The sequence below is a fragment of the Cervus elaphus genome, chromosome 17 (genome assembly GCF_910594005.1).
Source record: "Cervus elaphus chromosome 17, mCerEla1.1, whole genome shotgun sequence".
NCBI classification, from domain to species: domain Eukaryota; kingdom Metazoa; phylum Chordata; class Mammalia; order Artiodactyla; family Cervidae; genus Cervus; species Cervus elaphus.
This window is the reverse complement of record NC_057831.1, coordinates 40199529-40223830: the sequence shown is the minus strand read 5'-3', so window position 1 is coordinate 40223830 and position 24302 is coordinate 40199529. Positions and strand designations below refer to the sequence as shown.

At 37.2% G+C, this 24302-nt stretch overlaps 1 protein-coding gene across 2 annotated transcripts in view; it reads right to left on the bottom strand.

Moving 5' to 3' along the window:
• The window catches only part of SLIT2 (slit guidance ligand 2), a 386076-nt gene extending 362064 nt beyond the window's left edge, over positions 1-24012 (bottom strand). For both annotated transcript variants that reach the window (XM_043871492.1, XM_043871493.1), the window contains exons 1-4: positions 23834-24012; positions 21080-21151; positions 19861-19932; positions 8397-8468 (exon numbers count right to left, since the gene is read on the bottom strand). In XM_043871492.1, coding sequence (XP_043727427.1) covers positions 8397-8468; positions 19861-19932; positions 21080-21151; positions 23834-24012 — 395 coding nt within the window. The remainder of the gene's footprint in view (positions 1-8396; positions 8469-19860; positions 19933-21079; positions 21152-23833) is intronic.
• Positions 24013-24302: the final 290 nt, after the last annotated feature.

Here is a 24302-nt window from a genome sequence, read left to right as displayed (position 1 = left end):
ATTAAATGATCATTTAACACTGCAATGTAAACACAACATTTTCATCTCCTGACAGCACAGCCTATTATAAATCCGGGGTAATAAAAGTCTCGGTGTTAATGCTCTGAACCAAGTTCCCACCACATTCTAAGATGCCTTGTCGTGTCTAAGGTTAAGCATCTCGACACAAAACAAAGCTTGCTCCTACTCCACTTGCAGCGCAATTTTCCCATCGCCCAGTGACCTAGGTAACACTTGGAGCAATAAAGAATAAATTTAATTTCTCCAGCATTTTGTGAGGATTAGGAACAATTGTTGGCTTGCAATGACTTTTTATCCTTGGATTCTTTTCCTCCAGAGCATTCCTCTGGTCCTAAAAGAGAATTCTGATGGTTTAAGACATAGAACAAACAGAACTTTAAATTAGGCTTTTTTCAATCAATTGGAACTGTTGGAGGGGAAGCAATCAACCTTCCTCTGTGCTGTTCTCAGCTATTCACATACTTCAAGCTTTAATCTTTCACTAGTAGAAGAAACCTATCATGACGGGGCAAAGCTATCTTCCCATTCTGTTTCCAGACTTATTTATTTCTCTTTTCTTTAAGTTGTTTTTTTTTTTAACACTTAAATCAAGTTGCCATACTTAGCTGTTCACATTCATTTGGGGACATTTCAAGAGGCACAGATGTTCTCTTAATAACATTTCACTCCACTATGCTATTCCCTAGACCACAGGTCCCACCAAAGACTGGACTTTTTACTCTTCATTTCTTCCCTCTCTAGAGTTTAAGCTTAAACTGTTGCCCCAAGTTTCTCATATCACAATTTATCAAGTGTTTTAAGGATAATTCTCTTTAAACAACTTCTTGATAGCAATTAACTTGGTTGTGGGTAATGAAGAGGACATATACCACTTTCATCTGAGGGCAAAGCTTATGTACATATAAAAAGAATTGGAGTTACAATAAAAACAAAACAAAAATAACTTCTGGCTCAAACCTATTTCACTATCAATCATCGTTTAAATGCAAAGTGCTAAACAGCTTGCAATTTGAACTGCATTTTGACAAAATGCTTAGTCTAAAAATCCATTGAATATCACAATGCAGCTTATGTAAAGGTGGCAGGATGTTTCACAGGTCAAATCATACTTTGAATAAGCTCAATGGAACGCTTCTCTTATATTGTTTTTAAACTGAAATTTTAGTTAGTGATAAAAATGTACTTTAGCAATGCAATAAATCTTCTGAATAACTTCCGAAAGAGTTTATCTATGCCTTAAGGAGTTTACTCAGCATTTTCCAACTGGATTGTATTTTTCCTTCATTTTGTTATTCAGGACAACACATCATCAAAATAACAATTTACTATGTGAACTAACATAAATAGTTCCTGAGTCACAGCCTCTTTTTCTATCCTTGATTCATTTTATATAAGAATTTTTAAGTTATATGAATCATCAACTGGAAGCAGGTAAGAGATCTCATTAAGAACATTCTGGCCTTAATATACCTTGTGTTGCCAAGTAAGGAGAAATGGAATGGTGCAAATGCACATTTTATGCTAATCTGCTTAAAAAGTTAACGTGGTTATGCTTATGCCTGTGTTATTACACTAAGAATAAATGCAAGAAGAAACATGAAAGTTCTGACTGTGGGCAACTTGCAAGGACATCTGTGTGACTATTACTTCGTCCCATTTTACACTGAGAGGACGAGAACTCCACAAGCAATTCTATCAGACCAGAAAGTTGACAATGTTCTTTTGAATATAGAATCTATATTGTGACTTGATATATTCCCAGGAGATAAATGTCATCCCTATTTTATAGAAAAGAAACCTTTGCTCCAGAAGTGTCCATTGATTTACAAAGATAGCAAAGCACTAACATCTGAGTAGGCATTTAAACACTAGTATTTTACAATATTAGTAAAATATATTTCTCGCAAAATAGATTTCAGTATCTCAAAATGTAATGTACATACAATAAAATTAGCTCAACAGAACGAATACCTTATGGTCACTTACTCGAGAATTAATACTTACATAAACTTCAGTCACTAAATTATAATCTTGAGATTGCAGCGGCAATTTTATGATTTACAATCAAATTTTAAAATATTCCCTCCTGATATGTGTTCAAAATCTTTTTGACATGAAAACCATATACTTAAATTCATCTTTCAGAAAAACACACTCAGTCTCCATGAACTCCGAAGGCTTTAATCTACATATTACAGGTCAGAAGTTAGTAATGGCTGAGGTCCACAAATGCCACATATTATGTGGGCCACACACCATGGCAGTTTTCTCCTCGGCATGGATCACAGTATTCACAGTATTTACACTCACTGGCAAACCATGAGTATTTGCTGGTGGAAACAGAAACATTTACATTTGGGGAAGCAACTATTTAAACAAGTGCACTTGAGTGGGAAAGACCTTCCTGCACTTGACGTTCCTACGCCAGGAACTATGCTGCGGATTTCACACCCAAAAAATCTACTCTGGCAACAGCAGAAGCCTGCCAATTTCTGACGTTCTCCAGCAAAAGTCTTCTATTAGATCCCTTTAAAGTAAAAACTTCCCATGGGAGGCCTGGCAAAAATATCCAAAAAATCTTAATCTTCATTGTTTTTATAACTTCTAAATCATACTATGGCACGTTGACTTAAAAACAAAAACACAAGTAAGCCCTGTTCAATGGCTTGCTTTTTTTTTCATGGCAAGAGAGAGGGGCTACTCTGAAGTGTGTCCAGGTAACAGCCTATGAAGAGTTTGGTCTACCTCTTAAAAACAAACCTTTTGTCATATAACAGTAATATTTTTAAATACTACTTATATATCTCTGCTTTTTAAGTAGCAAGAAGAGAGTCCCTTGGGCCCAATAATAATTAATACACTACTTAATAAATAATAAGGGACTTGGGGTTTTTAATCACTGACAGTTAACACTTTCCTAAATGTTATCTCTCATACAGGTTCTTTGTTTTCAAAGATAAAGAATCAATCTGTTCCCCTTAGATAGGTGTCAGTGTTAACGATACAAACAGTGTATCCTTGCATCAAATGATGACACAGACACACCATCTTGAAGAAGTTTCATTCTCTGCATCTTAAGCTTTCTGGCAGTCTCGGCACCAGAGATGGGAGGCAGCTATGATGACAGCTCCCTAGATGAGTAATGATGTCGATCTGGCGGGACAGTGGTAACCGTGGCAACTGTAACCTGCAATTCCTGCATTACCACCGCTGGATTTACTGCGGCAGGGGCCAAACAGGCCAAGAGTAAAATGAAGCAAGAAACTACACACCTGACACCTCCAGGAACCCGCACTTTAATCAGAGCTGGCAGAAATTAACTCAGGAGGAATTCTGACACAGGCAGCAGGGCTGTCTTCTGCTTTTATCTTGGAATCCAAGAATCCTGAGACTTAATTGGCATCAGAGAACAGGGGCGGGGGGGAGGGGTGCAGTGGTAGTTCTATACAAGTATAGTATTATAGTAAATTAGGATATTTTTGCTTAGGTGGAAAACATCATTTTGATTTGTCAGTGCATACCAATAGACACTTCAATGTTTAGAAAACCTAAGGGGACAAACATTAATGAACCAAGGTATCCTTTAAATTTAATTTGGTTCCCCATTATTCATAATGCCTTCCCAGTGCTACTGTTTGCTCATTCAAGTTACAAACCCTGAACCCAACGGAGATTTAATTTAATACATCAAACACTTACTGAGAGCTTTCTAAAGGTCAAGCTTTATACTAAACCCTGAGGATATTTAAAAAAATATATTTGTACTGCATGTACAGCAGTATTTATATGCATAATTACAGAAAAAGAAAACTAATCTACTAACAATAGACAAGTATACTAGTGGTTATATCTGAGCGGGGAGATCATGAATAATTTATACTCCCACTTTTCTAGTTTTCTGAATTATCTAGATCTTTATAACATTAAGCATACTTACTCTTGTAACTCCTCAAAACCAAAATCAAAAGCCAAGGCTCCTTCTATAAGAAAGGAAAGGAAAGGAAGGGCAGCTTCATCATATATTCGTTATCTTTCCCAAATTAATTTTTAATTTAATAGAAATTTTTTCTCTTAAAGAACTGTAATAATTATCATCAGAAAAACAATTTGGAGAATCTGAGATCCTATCTGACAGCAAATGAATTGTGACCTGACCAATTGAATTTATTGCTCAAAATCTGTTTATCTCAGGTAAGGAGTCACTAGGCCATAAAAAGAGTCCTTGGCTTTAATACTACTACTTATAATGCTAGATAATTTAGTGGCTCCAAAGCTCACAAGGGAAACACCACTTGTTAACTAGAAATAAAGAGTTTTCATTTAAAGGAGCAGAAAAAATGAATCACTGGAACCTATGTATTTATTTTCATTTGTTAGCTTTGTTTTGTCTCAAGAGATACAAGTGAAAAATGAGTTTCTGCAACGTGGTTTGGCTACTTAAGCTTATGTTAGAAGTCTGGGTAAATATAATAATACTCAAAGAAATAAACTGAAAACCACAAAACAAATATTTATAACCAAATGCTTAACCACAGAACTACCAATGAAATGCCTCTCTAATGAGCCCAGATGAGGAGCTGCAAACTCAGGCCGAAAAGTGTGAATCACTCACTGGCAAGTCACCATAAAGGTTATACTTTTCAGGAAGATTTGTATATGCTACTCATAAATTTCCATCATAAGCAACCATTTCAAACGTCACTGTACTTCTGTCAGTTAACCCACTCTGAATTGCTCTGAAAATCATGTTCTCCACTCTTAATAAACTGATAACAAAAAGCAATCCTGGTTTTCGAGGAGGAGCCAAGTGAGAGGATGGAGAATCGCCATAAGTAAGAAAACTATGTACTGTCTCTTTTAACCTCCAACCTATGGCCCTTCACTTTTCTTTCTTCTTTACTTACACTTCCCATCTGTCAACAAGTGCTTGTAATTTTATTACACTGTCCTGTAGTTTATGCAGAGTTGGTATTATTTTACAGAGTTCTGTTAATGGACTGGATAAATGGTAATGCTATTTAAACTAGTCTCCTGCTCCAGCACACACAGCTGCAACTGTACTACTATTTCTGAGCAAACATCTTGACCTGAACACGGAGTGCTCTCTCAACCCGTCCAAAGAGAAATTGGAGCAGACAGCAAAGGAAAAGCATATTTGGCCGCTAGCAGCAACTAACCGTGTCGAATCATAATTCATATACAGTGTACCCTCCTTTTCTTTTATATTGCATTTAGAGTTTTAAAAAAACACATGTGTGCTTCTTCACCTGGCATCTCATTTTCAGCCAAGAGTCAAATGGTGATTATTCCTTACAGAAGCACAAAGAAAATCTGTATAATGTCCAGTGGAACAGACTAGATTTAATCTAAGCAAACAATGATAAAAACCATTGTGTGAACTATGAAAATAAGTAAGTTTTTCATCGATTACGTATCCAGAAACAACAGTATTAAGTAACGGTAAAATATAAAATAAGTTAGGAAAAGAACTAGAGATAATAAATTCTAAATTTGTTTCTTTCAGGAATTCTAGATGAATATGGCTCTACTAAATTATAGAGTAGGGCAATTGTGTGTGTGTGTGTACTCAGTCACTCAGTCGTGTCTGCCTCTTTGTGATGCCATAGACTGTAACCCACCAGGCTCCTCTGTTCACAGAATTTTCCAGGCAAGAATACTGGAGTGGGTTGCCATTATATGGTGGGCAACAGTAGCTCACTTAATATGCAAATTAGCCACCAGTCAAATTTTCCCTCTCCCAACATACTGCTTGTCCAAAATCCTGTATCCTTTGTCCTGTCACTTATCCTTCTTGTGAAATAAAAGTTCATTTTTAAAAGAAGATTTTAAAGGACAATTTTTGCATGTAGATCTGTGCAGATTTTTCCATCTGTTAGAACATTTGTTTCGGGTTAGCTACTAGGCACCTGTATCATATGAAGAATACTTGAACTTGAACCCATCTTCTTGGAAATTACACTAGCCAGGGAGTTAACTTCACAAGCTTTTGTTCCTTTATTTATTACATACTCTTACTGGTGGTGGTTTAATTCATTTAGTGATCATCATCATAAAAAATTGGTCACATGTAGCTGATAACTTTCCTCTCAAGAAAAAGATCATTGTTAACCATCCACTACATCTAATTCGGGTGAGACAACAGTGCCTCAACTCAAAAGAAGATAGATTCCTGTTTTCTGAGGCAGAAAAAATGTACACCTCTTAAGTTTTCATGGGTATCCAGTGTCTATGTCAGGTGTCAAATCCCAGTCAATATTGAACACAAAGCCATCAAGCTCTAACTTAAGGAAAATCAAAGCATTTGAGTCCTTATAGACCCACATCAGAAACAAAATTTTATCTTCCATTACTTCCCAGGGGAAATCCTTTGAGCCAAACAGGCACATTATAACTCATTTTCTAGCTGCCCGTTTTCCCCATTTTTTAACATGCTTTTAACTCACTAGAAGATGTTGCCTTAGAGTTTCATGGGTTCTGTTTCTTTCATTCACTTAAGGATATAAAGTTGTCTCTTCCAAAAAGTAACTTCATAAGGTTATAAAATCATAATATAACATAAGTGAAAAACCTTTGGCCCACTACATGGTATTGTCAAAGGAGGCAAATGCTAAACAGAACATGATCTGCTGATAGGGGATTCTGCACTAGATTATACCACCCAAAGAAAATTAATCCAAATACTTTCCAACTAAAAATCAAACATTCTAGTTTCTCAGGGACAGTGTTAAAGTTATTTCCTACATTTTCCCCTCTTCAGCTTAACAATTTTAATTCTAGCTGTACCAATCATTCCATTTAAATTGTATCTTCACAGCCACATAGAAAACAGACAATTTTCTAGACAATGTGGATTGTTTTAGATGCACATTGTTAGCAAAGTAGCAAATTAATTAAATAACACTCATTGTATACTAGCTTTGAAATCAATTCTTCAACATCCCCACAATCAAAAAAAAAAGTTAAGGAAGAAAGTAGAATACTATTAAAACCACTTCTGTATCCATTCTTGGAAACGAAGCACAAATACTTAAATATTAATTTATATTCATCCACATAATCTTCATAACAGCCTACATCCAGTGTCTTTGGTAAAAATAGTCTTTAGAGAATTCTTGTTAAAAAGGCAGTCTCAAGGTTTCTTTATTTGATTCTTTTAAATTTACCTAAATTGAGCCAATTAATCAGCAGGGAACACAAAGCAGAAGAGAAATACTGCTAGGCGACTTTGGCTATCCTTAGAGGAATAGAATCGGAAAGTCAGACTCTAGAGACAAGACCTGGTGTGTAACTGGCTCTACCTTGGCCTGCTGGGAAAATTCTCTCCACAGTGAGCCAAGGTGTCAGGAGGCCCTAACAGAGATCCTAACAGAGATACAATGTGGGGGAGGGCTGTGGGAAGAGATCCTTCCTACTTCTGGAATTGATAACAATACTGGTCGAGTAGGTTATGAAGCCTTGGCTACAAAGTCAAGGTCCTCACTTTCCCCACAAGCTCCACACGTGGGACTTTGCAACCATACAGGTGGAAGTCAAGCTGAGCAATTTATTCTGTATATCCCAGTGATTTTTCACAACATCCACAAACATTGATAACCATTGTATTAATTTCCCCAACACTTTGCAGTTTATCTCCCATCCGCACAAAATCATTCATATGGCTAAAAACCTACTTGTAAGAGCTGTCAAAAGTGTGTTTTCACCATTGCACATTCGGTCACTGAACAAGCATTCCAGGGAGGAAAAAACTGATTCTGCCTAAAACCCACATTACACTCCTTTCAAAGAAATACTTCCATTAACAGTCGATGACGTATTTGATATGAAACCCTCTACAGTCATTCATATCATGGAGTTTGGAATTCTGGCTTTAAAAGGAATATTTAAGAGGAAATTTACAGTCCTCTATAAATACCTTATAATAGTATTTCCAGACTAATAAAGACTACTTGAGTATAGAAATGATATAAAAAAGGCAGACATTAAGAATCCCAACTTTACAAGAATACACTGCCAACTTCCTCTGGAAAGGAAGCACAGTGGCAATCTTTCCCTTCAGAACTTAATCAAAAGTTTCCATAAAGAAGTTACGTAAATCTCCTCCTCAAGACCAAAAAAGAATAATACAACTGCAATAACACATACATGAACCAATAAATGCTAACCAACTACAAGAACTGGAACCACTGGAAAACCAATCATAAGTTTCAAAAAAAGAAGAAAAGAAAGGCAAACTTTTAATCCATTAATCTACTGGTGAATAGATTCCAGGAAAGCACAAGGAAACAGATCCAAAATACATTTAATAAAACGCAAGGTACTACACAGAGCAACAATAACTATTTCTGTCTACTTACAGCCTGTATAGCTTTGAAGTCCCAAGAAACAGCAACTCAGGAAACAGCTGAAGGTGATTTCTGTTTAAACGCCTTTTGAGAAAAACAAAAACAAAGCATATGTTACATAGAAAGTACCCAACAATGAGACTGTGACTGAGTAGTGTCATGCCTCATCCTGTATTTCAGAAAGAATGAAATAACATTCAAGAGAATTCAAGCATTACAAATCAAAAGTTGGTTACACCTTTTGTTACAAGATTCTTTAAAGCAAATTTTCCATTGTGCTTACTCAGATGATGGTTACTGGGGCCTAAACTCTATATCCACAACCCTTGCAACATCAGTCAACCAGCACAGACGCAATGAAAAAGGCTTTCTGGACTTGTTTAGCGAGTATGTATGTTTAGCGAGTTCAACATACAGCAGAAATACCGTATTAAATGGTGCCCTAAAATAATTCATATTCTGTCCTAAATGACCTAAATCTTCAGCCAAGTCACTGAAGGGAGACAGAAATTTCAATTTTTTTTTAACCTTTCCATTTAGATTCACAAAAATGTATGAGAAAGTGTCAGCATGATTTGTCCCTCTAGGCAAAATCAGAAGAAAACTTCAATCCACAGTTCTTTACTCTCAACTGAATATGGCTGAGTTATAATTAACAGTGAGGGCAAAAATGTTGAAGTAATGTTTTTCCTAAAAATGTTTAACTGATATTGGGATATTTTAAATATTTTAGAAGAGAATTTGATTGCAACCCTAAATCAATTTAAGCCCAGGAGCCTGGCGAGCTATAGTCCATGGGGTTGCACAGAGTCAAACATGACTGAAGCAACTCGGCATACACGCACTATATAACCAAGTTCTTTCGGACTATGAACACTTAAAAAGAGTGGCAAATTCTAGCCCCAATGTACGAATTTCCCAATCCCATTCATTTTAAGTGTACAACTTAACATTTCAGTAAAAATAAATGTCTAGCCTTTCTTTTTCCAAATTCAAATAAAATGATGACAAGATGATGTAAAATGCACCCTTAAGTGACTTATAAGTTGTTGGACTTCCCTGGTGATTCCGCCAGTAAAGAATCTGACTGCAATGAAGAAGACCCAGGTTCAATTCCTGGGTCTGGAAGATTCCCTGGAGAAGGGAATGGCAACCCACTCTGTATTCTCACCTGGAGAATCCCTTGGACAGAGGAGCCGACAGGCTACAGTCAACGGAGTCTCAAAGAGTCGGACAAAACTGAGTGACCAACACAATACCTCTAGAGGAGAGTAAAGACGTCCAGAGAGTAATGTCACACTGAAGATACTTGAGGTGTTTCTTGTCTTAAAGAAATTTATGTTAAGGGGACAGGAAAAGAGGGCATATTAATCTTACCCCCTTTTAAATGATAATGTATTTAAACGGTCATCAGATGGGAGTGGAATTACACTCATTTAGCCTCCAGAGAGTAGAAATGGTGCTAGTAATTTTAACTTTTAAGAAAGTATTGATAGATGATTATAACGAAGATCATTGTAAGTATAAAAGATGTTAAGAAATGAATAGCCTTAGGAAGCTTTCAACTCATTTTATTATTATTATTATCCACATTATTCAAGCAGAGGCTATGTATTTTTTCCCTGCAACAATGTAATAAAAATTCTGCATTAGGTTAAAAGTTGGACCAAGTGAACCTCAGAACTTCTTCCAAGTCTAAAATGCCATGAGGCAATGATGATTATGCTTACCATCTTTTGTTATATAACTCATATTATTAAGAGGTTAGTCATCTATAGATAGATGCTCAGAACTTAATAAAATGTATATAGCTCACAAAAATGTATGTAGAGACAATCAGAGGTAAAATCATAAAACTAGTAGTGAAAGTGTAGACTTTTCACTTAAACTAATTTTGTTTTGTTTTGTTTTTTGATGAATAAAGCACACAACAAGATTAATGTAAAGTGAAATCAAAAGCTTTTATTTTTTTCTTTGCCAGGCATAATTCTAAGGTACGAGTACTGCCAGAGTCTACTATCATACACTTTCAATAAACTATAATTTAATCATGATCTTGTTATATTTATGTCTGAAAAAATAATTACAAATATTCACAACAGTGGTAATGAGAATTTTTCTAGGAAAGACTCCCCATTTTCCAGAGAGGCAATCCCAATTTTTAAAATGACAGAGATGTGCTTTCATAATCTGATCCAAACCACTGGAGAACAAACATCGTCCGTGATTCTCCAACCAAAAGAAGGACGTTTCTTCAGGTCCCCAGTCCTCACAGAGGGAACTCTCTGTATGGAGTTTTCCCTTTTCTCCAAAGGGTCCTTTCTAACATCCTCTGTGTAATTCCCCTGGTTCTCCTGCATAAAGGCGGTTCCTCCCTTGTCTGTGTCTGCATATGCCTCTAGTATTTGATAAGCAAAAGTGCCTCACACTGTGTTACTCAAAACATTTACTCACATAAATGTCTGAGTCCCACTACACTGTAAGCTCTTCAAGCGTAAAGACTACGTGCTGGGTGCTGAGTCGCTTCAGCCGCGTCTGTCTCTTGGTGACCCCATGGACTGTAGCCTGCCAGGCTCCTCTGTCCATGGGATTCTCCAGGCAAGAACACTGGACCCAGGGATCAAACCTGCAGCCCCTGCATTGCAGGTGGTTCTTTACCACTGAGCCACCCAATGGGGAAACCCTGGAAAGACCATATCTATGTATTCATATTTCCTTCCCTCTTCCTTGGCACTTACTAGGTTCTTAGGAAATGCTGAATAAAAACAAACTGCACTTTGCATTTTGATATAGTTTGGCAAAACCCCAGCATGTGCATTTTATGTTCAGCCAGCTTTCTCCAGACATGTTTTCTAACATGGCATTTCTAACAGGCATTTCTACCTGCCTTAGGTTTTATGCCCCTCTCCAGATACTCAAAGTCCCACCACCAAACCTGCTTTCATGAGCCCCATAGAGCAACTGCCTCCTTTCCTTTAACTTCCCCCTGTCATGCCTTTCTCAACATAATCAGAAGCTGGAAGGAATTCAATATGTTGAAACAAATTCAGATATCCAAGTGACTGAGAGCTGCCACTAGATTATGTGTTAATGGGTCCACACAATTTCAGATATTGTAAGAAAGAAGGCAATTCAGAGAGAGTGCAAGCAGTGTCTTTTCTCACTTTTTTTCTTATTCTTAAGAGATTCTTAATTCATTCTCCAAATAACAGTTAACTTACCAGGTGACAGTCAGTGTTCTGAGAAGTTCACATGAACTATCACATTCATTCTACCCCATAAGTAGGTGCCATTGTCCCTGGTATTTTGGAGGGAGACACAGAGCTCATAGAAAGTAGAGCTAGAACCTAAATTCAGGTGGCCTGACTCCAGAACACACCCCCTGAATCACTCCTTTCAAAGAGACACAGTCTAAACATTCCTAAACAATAATTCAAAATAATGTAATCCTCAACTTTCTCTTTCAGCAATCTTTCTTTTTTGGGGGGAGTGGGGAGGGGAGGTTGGGGCAAAACGTAGTTTTACATAGCCCACTTCTTAAAAATCTATGAATGAGTCACCTGGAAATAAAACATCAAGCTTTATTTAAAAAGAAACTAGCTTTCTAGTCAGTGCACTATTTTAAAGATCTATTTAAAATACCTAAAGTTGAAATAAAAATGAAAATATGTATAAAATATTTTTCTTAAAATTCAAGTAATTTATCACTATATTATGAAAATTATTATAAATGATCTTAATGTGTCTAAACCAACCATGTGTATCAAGCAAAGTAATGTCATATAAAAAAGGGCAGATAACAGATGAAGTGATAACATGCATAGAAAAACAGTATGACTGCACTTTTTTAAAAAGAATACCAATACATTTTTGGTTCTTATTCTTCTAGTTCCTCTTCCATCAGTACCAAGAATAAATGGAAACACAAACATTACAATAAAAAGTGAAACTCTTCCAAAATACTCAATAAAGGAAAAAAAATTAAGGCAGAGTTCCTCTGTACAATGACCAGGAATTAGATCTTTAAACTAAAGAGTATTTTTTAAAATCCAAAATTATGTTAAACACTATTAAGGTGCATAATAATTTCTAAACAGAGCTGGAGAAAAAGTTGCCTGGCTTCTTCCAATACTACAAAATACTTCTTAGTAGCTTGAAGAGCATCATAATAACTCTAATGCATATGTGTTAAAGAAGTTAAAATCTGATAGTCCAAGAACAGATAAACAGCATGTAGTGAATCAAAGTAATCTCAGAGGAGGATTTATGGAACCAACAAAAATTAGCAGTATTAAGCAGATCAGGTGGGTCAATTACTAACTGTTCCAGCAAGGATACTCAATTGTGTCCAAGGACACATAACAGATTCAGTGATATTCAGCTCCTAGGTCATCACTAACTAGATGGAATCTGCCCACAGGATCTCAGGACTAAAAATTCTCTGGATAGAAAGTCATGGTTTCAGAAAGGTGTGTAATGAGTCTCTGAGACACATTCTTTTAGAGAAAAGATGAGAGAGATCCCAGTAACTATTTCCTCTGGGTGGCCTTCAGTGAGATGATCTTTCTGTACCACACTAAAAACCACAGGCCTCTAAAATGCAGACTCTTAAAACTCAACTTGAAGGGCATTATTGACAAGCTTTGTTTCTAATTATTATCTGCCACCCACTCCTGTTACTTATCCATTGTTAAACGTTGGAGGTCTCCTTTCAATTTCCTCCTCAATCCAGTTAACATTTGCGACCTTCATCCCAATCCAAAATGTAAAATGAAAATGATTTTACCAAAGCTAGTAAGAAAGTCTCATATTTACCTATCACTGTAAATGTAATATATTTACAACGCACCTGATTCGAAACAAGTATTTGATGAACACTGCCTTTTAAAGTCTATCGTTTACAATCTCCTGTTTCTCATACATAAATGTCTTCTTCTCAGGTAAATTTCCATTTGTCTTTTATGCTAACATTTTTTAAGCAAAGATTTTTAACATTTAGCTAGTATTAGATAAATTTTATATTTTCGGCAGTATCAGTATTTTCACCCTTTATGCTCCATGGTAAGAGATCAAAATTTATTAATAAAAAGTTGCTTCCTCTTCACTCCCCTTACTTCTTGATAGTCTCTATAACGTTCAGAGCGATTATGATAAATACTCTGAAAAAAATTTGGAGAAGGCTTTGCACTTTCTTCACATCTCTTCTATTGACTATATGCTATAAGAAGAAAATCAGAAGGAAAATGATAGTAAATATGGATATTTAAAAGTCAGATTTATTATAGACACATTTTATTAGCTCAAAAAGATAAAGTATTTCCAAAACTCAGCTTCTGAAAAACAGGAAAGGAGATGTTGAAATTTGTAATAATAAAAAGTTCCAACTCTGCATCAAGCATTTTGCGAAAAATACGTGCATTATCTTACTGAAACCACATACCATTACTACGAGATATAATAACTGTCTCCTTTAATGATGACCAAACACACAGTTTTCAAAGATAAGACAATTTGATCAAGATCTCACAATGGAACTGAAATCAAGTATTTACTCTCATGTAATGTTTTAAAGGTAAGGAAGAGAGATTGTATCTGTTTAAAAAGCACAATCAACAGTAAAACCAGTGAATATTTGCCAACGTTCTACAGGATACCAGGCAATAGCATATAAAATTACAAGGTATTTTCAACCGAGGGGAGGCTAGGTTATCTACAGTGAGGAGAATGGCAGCTGAGAGATAGGAGGCCCACCTGCATTCAGGGCGGATGGACACTGCCAAGAGAACAAGTAATTTTCCATCGATGTTATCTTAAAGCAAAAATTCCAACTGCATTAAAACCAAATCCAAATCCAAAATCTAATTCTGAAAATGTTTTCACCAACACTCCTTCCAGTCCAGCAGATATAAATTGCTCTGAAACAGGTAAGAGCAGTATATGTAAAGTTCACGCAGAAAAGTCTCTCATCCCATGTTAAGTTGTAAAATTCAGTTTAGAAGGCATAATTCAAGCAGAAGGGTATCCAATAGGAATGAAAGACAGGAGTTCAATGTAAAATATTTGACATTGGTTGCTTCCACAAATACATTGGAACAGTGCAAACTAAACTACTCATTTCAGGGGAGACATAAAGGCCACAGCATCCAGCAAACACTGTTACAAAGGATGAGCCCAAAACAGATGTGGGAAAAATAAACAGCATTGCCGCTGCAGAATTTATAAAACGTTCCACAAAGAGCAAACAGAACTTCTCACCACCGTTCAACTTCAAGGCCCATTAAAAAACGTTGTATGAGAAACCCTCTCAGATAGATTCAGTGTTCTGCTAAACTTCAACAGTGCACTTGCATTAAAGCCTTCTAAGATTACAGTCAGTAAATGCAATTTAAAATAGTTCACTATCACTTATAAACAGGCAAGAATAATTGGACATTTAATGGTTATCACAGATAAAGCGATTCACACTTGAGCATCGAGGTGCATGATTTATCTCTTACAATGTACATATCGAGCTTCTTTACCGAGTTTGAGATGTTCTTTATAGAGACTTTCCCAAGAACAACTGCAGTGACTTTAAACTTGAGTATGAAGGTGCCAGAAAGTATGATGAGCTTGCATTCTTTTCCAAGTAGATTAGCACTGTTAGTATGTCATTACTTCAAGAAAAAGAATGTGTTATGTGTTGCTTATAAACTTGCAGGATGAGTCAGAAGAGGGATTCTCCACATCCCTAATGAGCAAGGGATTGGGGAAGACTTCCCTCAGATCTGTTCCACAACACATTCTCTGCTTGAACTAATGTGTAGCGACCTACAACCAAAATTCTAGAGTGTTGGAGTTCCTTAGTTTCACACTAGCTGTCACATGCCTATAAATGGTGTGCACACCCAGGGAGAAATAACTTAGTACCACCTTCAAAAAATACATGTGCCATTGAGATATCCTTTAGGGAGAGTAAAGTGTGTAGTCAAACTTAGGCTCTATTGTAAAGACATTTCTAAACTGAGTTATTTTCTTTGTATCTACTTGGTAGAAACTAAAATAGACAAGTGAACATGTTTTGCAATGGCTTCATTATAATAATACTTTTAGGACTCTTTTATTCCAGCAAAAATGAGTATCAAATGACATAGTTAAAAAAAAAGTAATCTGAAATCCAAAGATACAAAAACTTGGAATGTTTAAAGAAATATTGTCTTAAGAGCGCCATTACACTTTACTGATAGGAACAAAAGTACAACCCAAGCCTTTGGCTTTATCACTTGTGCAATTTCATTATTGTAAGCGTGTAAGATACTATGAAGTTAATGAAATACCTAATATCCAAGGTTTTCAATGGTATGCTACTGGTTTTCATTAATGTAATGTAGGCATATATGAATTTTATTTTGCATTATGAGTGTTTCATTGCATTTAGTACAAAATGCCCTACCATTTTTTTGAACAAACTTAAAAAATTTCAAAAACTTTCTCATACTCTTGTACTTGTGTTGTCAAGGAATGTATAAAAGCAGATGTTTTACAGTAGTGCAATACTGAAATGGCCTGCATGCACACCTGCTAAGTCGTTTCAGTCATGTCCGGCTCTTTGCAACACTATGGACTACAGTCTGCCAAGCTCCTCCGTCCATAGGCTTCTCCAGGCAAGAATATTGGAATGGTTTGCCCACGTCCTCCTTCAGGTATCCTTCCGACTTAGGGATCAAAACTGAATCTCTCATGTCTCCTGCACTGACAGATGGATTCTTTACCACTAGTGCCACTTGGGAAGCCCCGAAGTGGCCTGGGTCTCTCTAAAATGCCATAAAATAGAACTTTAATTACTTCAGCATAATCCCGTAAGACATAAGTGAATAATGGAACTTTACACCTGCAGAGAAAAGTCATGGGTCCCAGTGTGATTTTTTTTCAGCCTTCTAACACATTACCCACTAGTCAAGAAATACTTTGAATTAATAATTTTGTATGGAGACTTTATTGCAGATATACACAGGTATCGTCTATGAAGTATAATGAAGTATAATTCTTAAATGCTCCAGTTCTTCACTATAGCTTATTTGTTTTCCCTTACTTAGCTTCCATTGAATATCTAGTCACTTAACTGTATCAGCTTTCATTTGAACGTTTGATCAAACAATATGAGACCTGTAATGCAGTATAAGACCTGTTAATGCAATCTACATCAGGCACATTCTCAAGGCTTCATTCTCATCCCAGATAAACAAGTACAACTGGCAACGCAGAACACCCACGGGAATCTGCCAGGGCACATGTTAGGTCAAGGTGCACAGTGGGAAACTGTCAAAAGTGGATGTGCTGTGTGCTCAGAGTGTGTAGGTGTGATTAAAACTTATTCCTTTTATGATGACTCATAACCACAGTCTGATCATATCATCTGATGTTTTCTATACAATACAAAGAAGTGAGAGGCAGTGAGGCAGTGAGAGAGGAAAGGAAAGAAGGAAAGGAAAGAGGGAGAGAGACGATTTTAATTCCCAATCTAGTTCTTGGTGTTTTGACTGATAACCTTGAGTTCCATCAATTCTTTGAAGTGGAAAAAAAAAATGTGCTTCTTTTGTACCTATATTGTTTTAACAATAATGATTTTTTTATCCTATACTAAAATTAAACTCAATCTGATAAAATGATCCTGTTTCTTAGAGATTAAAAGTCGGATTTCTAAAAGGAACAGCTCTTATCTTCTGTTCTCAGAGTCTTCTTTCTCTAGATCAAGTTAAAACTCTATCAACAAAAAATAAAAAGAAAAAACTTATAATTTTGAAATATTCACAAGATATCATTTGGAATTGTTTTGATTTTATCATTTTAAAATGGAAAAACAAATTTAAAACCATGTATTGCACACAAATAAAGTTAATATTTTTATTTTTATTCTTTACACAAAGAATGAAAGTTAAGTTGCCCTATATATATATATATGTAGTATAAATGGCATTTACAACATAAATCTGCATTTGTAGACCTTTTCATAATTTGGAGTTTGAATTTAAACTTCAGATTCAAGGTGCCAAAAACATAAGTTCACATGAGATATATTATTTAAAAGTTAATTCACTGGTTACTTCCAATTTATTACGTTGTCTCTTGCAACTATTGGGAGGGGAAGCAATCTATGCGATGTTAATGACATCACCTACTACAATAAGAATGTATGCCATAATTATATCATTATAATGCCATAGTAATTTGATTATAGAACTCTCTGGGTAGCTTTATAAATTTCTATTTTTTAATTAATATACTGAACAAAATATAAAACAGTTTATTTCACAATAACCTGAATGCATTCTTTAGCAAAACTGTTTGCCATTTAATGTATTTAAAAAAAAACTAAATATTTGAAAAGTGTTCCTAAGAAATGGTTTTGAATTCCAGAGTCCCAAGGAGATGAATTGGCTGTCAGATAACAATGTGTTTCCATCAGATGGACTTGGCAGTTGTAAACAAAAGGAATTTTCTCAGCTTTTCCTCACAAATATGAAATATTTGCTCTCTGCCAACAGCTGGGGTGATTTAAAGAAGTCCTGCATATATATTAGTTTTCATTCAAAATTACAAACCCTCCTCCCACTCTGAAACATCTTACTGCATCTTCATGGAACAGAAAATTGTTCTGAGATGAAGTGACACTCCCAGGGGAAGTTAAAGTCAAAAAATAGCACCTACTTACAACTTTAACCGAATTTCAGATCATAGTGTATCTGGTTAATAAATTTTAGGAAAAGTTAATTTATTCAAAATGAAAGTTCAAACGATACTCCAAAGTGGCTTGAAAAATAATGAAAAGGTTTGTTTTGTTTCAGTGTCTGAAAATACTTAAAACTACAAAAGAAACCAAATAGAGACTTCATGAAAAGCCACTGAGAATCTTTCAAGGTCAAAGTTGTTCAAGGAAAAAAAATATAAATATACATACATATATATCTCACATGTATATATAAATCCTAAACACACACACACATACATGACTAAATATAAGTTATTGATAAAAAACTATTAACATTTAAATGATCATTTTAAATTATCTCTTCATCTTATCATTTAAATTATATTAATGCTTAGTTTCAATGGATGAATTAAAAATAAATTTGTCAAGTACTCACTAGCTAGTCACAAAAGAGATCAAAGAATAAATAGTTTCAGAATATTTTTATATATTGAGATAGATTATGAACTTATGAACTTTGTTATAAACGTAACCAAATGTTTTCCTTATCTTTATTTCCTTCCCAAAACTAGCTTGAAGTAGTGGCTTTACATTTATTTTGAATCCCACAAATATATCCCTTTATTGTAATACTGTTCATGGAAAAATTTTTTATAAATAAATTAGGTATATCTGTATTTAACTTTAAGTTATAAGTGTAGCTTCTATTTACAAATAACTTAGAAGTTGACAAGTCATTTTTTTATTTACAATTATACTGAATTAACTTTTGTAATAGGGCCCAATGAATCTGAGTATGTGCTATACCCAAAATGAACTTCATATCTCACTATTTTAAGTAAAATTTTTACTTTTACCTAAAGTGCCTCTTAAAACAGACAAGGAAACTTATTAAAATAATTGTCGCTACTTTCAATAGAGCCACTATTTGGCCTTAGAAATGCAAAGCTACTAAACTTGAATTATCAAGACATATGGAGATATATAATTCATATTTCAAGTTACAAATTGTGTATTTATCTTAATTCAGACAGAGGCTTCTGTCTTTTGTACATATACACGTAGGCCTAAAATAATAATGGTTCTCAAGTAATATATATCAATCCATAAGATTTTGTGTCTGAAATTTAAAAAATGCATTTTAAATTCTGAAGTCCACATTTGATCTTCTTGGGAAAAAAACAATTAATGTTAAATGACATGCTTTGATAAAGTAATTCTTACTTCCATTTATCCTTAAATGGTTTTCCCAGCAAAAAGAATATTTAGAAAGCTACTGTAAAATAATGAAATAAATATTCACCATAAGTGTTAAATATCAGAAGGCAAATCTTTATAACATTAAGAACTTTAAATATTTCTTCCAATGCCATTAATGACACACATAGTAACATCATGGGAACTAAAATAATTATCAGCAAAATTTTGTTTTATAATGCCCCATAAATACAAATAAAAATACCACCTTTCCTCCCATAAGCAAATAAAACAAACTATATGAACAATAAGAAAAAACGTGCATCTCTTAAGTACCAAAGCAATGGTTATCAAGGAAGTAAAAGTGTCAGGAAAGTAAGTATGTTTTTGAACTTTATCACAAATTAGTACTATTTAGGCAAAACTTCTATAATTTCTAATTGTAAATTAGTCTAAAAATCACTAATTCAACCTCTTGTTTTTGTAAATTTACAAAGACTAAGACATGAAATTAAAGACATGGTCCTCAAAATGCAAGTATTATTAAAAATATAGTTATGTCGTCATAAGTTTGGAATTGAAAATACTCACAGTCTCTCCAGTTCTTTAAGATCCTGGAATGCTCCTCTTTCAATGGTGGTAATCTTATTCTCCATAAGCTGACTGAAATGCAAAGTATAACAGGGGTCTTAATGTTAGCACTCATTATCTGAAAAAGTTTCAATTCAGCAACTTAAAACTTGTCCATTTACAAAGTTAAATACTGCTCTGGTTTCAGATTCAATACAAAATCTAACAATGATTTATATGAAAAATGTCAGGGAGGGAAAATAGTATCCTCATCACAAAACTTTCATAAAAAATACTAATTCAGTTTCTCACAAAATTTAGTCAGAATCCTGAACCTTAAACTATAGTATATCTTGAGGTGTAACCCATGATACTACAATTTTGATGGCTGGTTTTCAAGTGAGTTCTTAACCGAAAGAATCAACATACAATAATTCATCACATATAGACTTCAATTCACTGATAGATAAATGTCAGCAATGGGAAGAATTCATCAAGGGCAAAATGTGTTTTTTAAAAATAAACGGTGAACACACAATGATCAAAAGTATATGTTCACCGCAATATAAATATTAAATTTAAACTTAATTAAAAATTTGTAAGAAAAAAGTTTTACATTACACTGAATCTCAAATGATGGTTCACTCACAACTTAACACCCAAAGAAGTAATCACATTGCAACAATTTTATAAAAGCTGCAAAGTTAATAGATACAAGCGATAATTCAAAATATTACCAATTCAAAATATTTTAGTGGGAAACATTTCCCGCTAAAAACTTGGCAAAAACCTGGATTGTTTTATTTTAATGTTAGAAAATATTTGTATGTGTTGATTGCTAGAAAAGTCTGAACATTTTTATATTAGCAATAATAAAATGCAGACCCACTTAAATTCTTTCTAGTTAATCTCAAATCCTAAAAGTATATCAAATGTCTCACATTACGCATATTGTGAAAGCAATTATGTTACATTTTTATATGCATAAGCACTTAGGGTTGTTACAGCAAATATTTGAGGTCATTTCCATAACACTATTTTATGGCCTGCACCTAAACTTAAAAGCCTACATTTTTATTAAAAATTGTAGTACACTGATAAACAGAAAGGAAACCAAGGCCTGGTAAAATTTTATGTTTCTGTCATTGAGACAGTTTTTAAACCTGAGATCAGTAATGATTCAAAATCCACAACCTTAAAAAACATGGTAATTCTCCAAAACACAGAAGAACATACTTACAGAACTCTTAGGTGTCGAAGACCAGCAAAATCTGTTTTGGTAATCCTTGTGATGTTATTTCCATTCAAATCCCTAAGAGAAAACAAGTAAGAAAATGAAACTTCCATTTAATTTCTATCATTATCTAGTTAAAGAAAAATATACACTAAATAAGAACTGGGAGATAAAAGATCAGTTTCAATTATTAGTTTGCAAAGTAAAAGAGAGGAAAAGAGAAGGAAGTCATCTGTGAAAGAAAATTTTTAAAATGATTCTTAGCAAGTTTACAGTCTATGCTTACCAGCATATGACAAGAAAATGAAGGGATTCTGTTATCAAGAGTTCTCTTTTGTGTGTGTATGGGAGTGCTTTTCATTTTTGTTTTTATAAGAAGGTGTATATTAATTTCACAGATACTCTGCTGTTTACTATAATTGTTATGAACACTCCCAAAAAGTTTCCTTCAGGAAGTTAAACGAACAATTTTCTAATATTATTCAGGGAGAAATTTTAAAAATTCAGACCCCTATCCTTAGGTGGCACCGTGGCTAAACTTCCTAAGGCAAAGAATAAAGTTGAAATGTCATCAAAAGAACTGCACTTCAAAGACTGGCATTTATAGGCATTTACCTTCCAACAATTCTATGTTTGTATGAAAACTAAACTCTTTATTTGCAGCTCAGGAACCCCCGCTGCGAACTGTAAAGTGAAAACTACCAGCAAGGGCAATAATGGAAATAGTATTCAGACCCTGACATTTTGGTCCAGATTTCAGCACCACAGTTTCCTTGAGTCACAACCCCCTTTTCTGGCATCTTAGGTCAAGATCTAAACTTGCCCTGGTTTCAATCATTTCAAGTAAAACCAGGCTTTGCTGCGGTTTGAATGTTCTCCCCTTCAGGGAAGTAAACCTTACCTTGACTTTAAGACGGCATGTTTGGGGTCTATATTTAATGTGCTTATGTTGTCAATAATATAATTTTATAAGCCGCCACTGAGTAAACTATTTTCGGAAAATTCTTTATAAATCCCTCTTAGGGGTACATTTTTTTCAAGTACCTAAAACTCAGTTGCTATATTTATTTTTTTCCCCAAATGCATTCCCCTTTTGTTGAATAAGACGTGTTAGTGCTTAAACTTTAAACCTTTCTGAATAGCATGAAATGACAAGCGCTAAGGCTGAGTTTTGCATTGCCTTCCCAAACCATTTTCCTTGCTGAGCAAAGCACCATCGAATTGTTTGTTCCCTTTTCGAACTAGCTGACCTGACGTGAGTCCTCAAGCCCCTATCTCACACAAACTTGGTAGACCACATTTTTGACAAGACCCCTTCGGTAGGGCCGCAACGTGCCCAGCGCTGCGGGCCTGGGAAGGAAGGCAGAAACCGAGTAGGGGTCAGCTCAGTGAGGCTCGGGATGGGGGAGCCATTTGCAAGGGAAAGAAGTGGCTCGACTTTAAACTGAGAGAGAGGGAAATGGGTTGGATACGATCGACTCGCAGCGCTGAGAGCCGCGCGGGTGGAGGCGTGCGAGGCCAAGCCGGTCCCCTCCGCGGCCCTCCACCCTCACAGCCCCGGGCGCAGAGGCCCGGGGAGCGCAGCCCGGCAGCGCCTCCCAGGTCCTCCCTGCCCCGCCCGGCCCACGCGCAACAGTGAGGGAAGCGCGCCCCGGACGCCGGGGCAGCGGCCTCGACGTTCACAAAGAGAACGGCCTCCACGCTTCACTTCCCTGAACTCGGAAAGCGCCCCACAAGCAGCGCGTGGGCCGTCATCACCCGCTCGGCTATTACTTCTTCATTAGGGACTCGCAGAGACAGGGAGGCGGGGATGTCTGCGGGCAGCAGAGCGCGAAGAAAGGAGAGGAAGGAAAGGGAGCTGCTGACACGCGCAGAGACGCAGAAACTGCCAGAAAGGTGGAAAGGGGGCACTGGGGCTCAGCAGGAAGGGCCGGAGGGGGCAGCCGAGGGCCGCGGGGTTACCAAAGCGGTCAGACCCGCCTTCACCGGTCCTGGTTTGGACAGCCAGCCCTAACTTCGCTTAGTCGATGGGACGCGCGGTCTGCCTCTGGAGTCCCCCGGCTCCGACACGACCCGGGGGGCTCTCCGCCGCCGCCTCCTCCCCCGGGAAGTGGCAGGCGGGGGAAGAGTAGCTGGAGGCTGCGCGCGGCCGCTATCCTGGGGCATCCTTCCTTCCGTGGGCCTGTGGAAGCGCCCCCGGGCGGGGTCAGCCTCCCCACACCCCATCTCCTCTCCCTCCGTCCCCAGGAGGGCGACATAAAGCCCGGGAGCAGAGGTTTCTCTCGTTTGAGTACCCCTTCCCCTCCACCCCCCTCCTCGCGCCACCCCGCGGTGACAAGAGCCGGAACGGAGCCCTGAACCGACCCGCGAGAGTTTCTAACCGCAAGGTGACTCAGTTTACGGAGTCCAAGGAACAAAGTCGCGTCTCCCTTGCCCCGGGCATACTCGACTCCTCTTTCCTCATCTCCCCGCCTCCCCAGCCTCAGAGAACCAGCCCGCAAAGGGCTGCGAGTGGCGGGACGAGAGCCGGAGGAAGGGACCTAGCGCAGTAGTCAGCGGGCCCGCCCCTCCTTGGGCAGTGGCCCCTCCTTGGGCAGCGCCCTCCCAGAGAGTTCAAGCCTAGGATGCGCGTTGAGGAAAGCTAGCGGGGGCTGCCCCGGGCACAAGTCCCTGTGACTCGGGGTCCCTCCAGTCTAGATACAGGGGCTGCGCGACCCCGATGGGAGGGAGGGCCAAGGTGGAGAACGCGCCCATACTCACAGTCTCTCGGTGTTGCGGGGGATATTCCTGGGCACACTGCGCAACGCCAGCCCGTGACAGTCCACTGTGCTCCCGGAGCAGGAGCACTGCGCCGGACACGCTTGCGGCGCCACCTCGTTCAGGATCGCCAGCACTAACCCCAGAGACAGGGACAGCGTCTGCCAGCCGACGCCGTGCATCTTTCCCCGCCGCCTCCTAGCTCGCCGGCCCCGGGGGTTTCTCTTTAGCTCGTTCCTCTGCTCCAACCGCGCGGTGCCTGAGGCCCAGTGCCTCGAGCCCAGCCACCAGTGTCCAGATAACGTGCACGAAATGATACAGAAGTAACAGTAATATTCAAGGCAGTAGGGCTGACACAGGTACACGCCTCTCAGCTCCCCTCGCCCTTCTCCTCCTGCAGGGCAGGCGCTCCTTGGGCAACTTTAGGTCCAGAAGATCAATTGGCCTGGCCAAGGCTACAGGGAGACCCCAG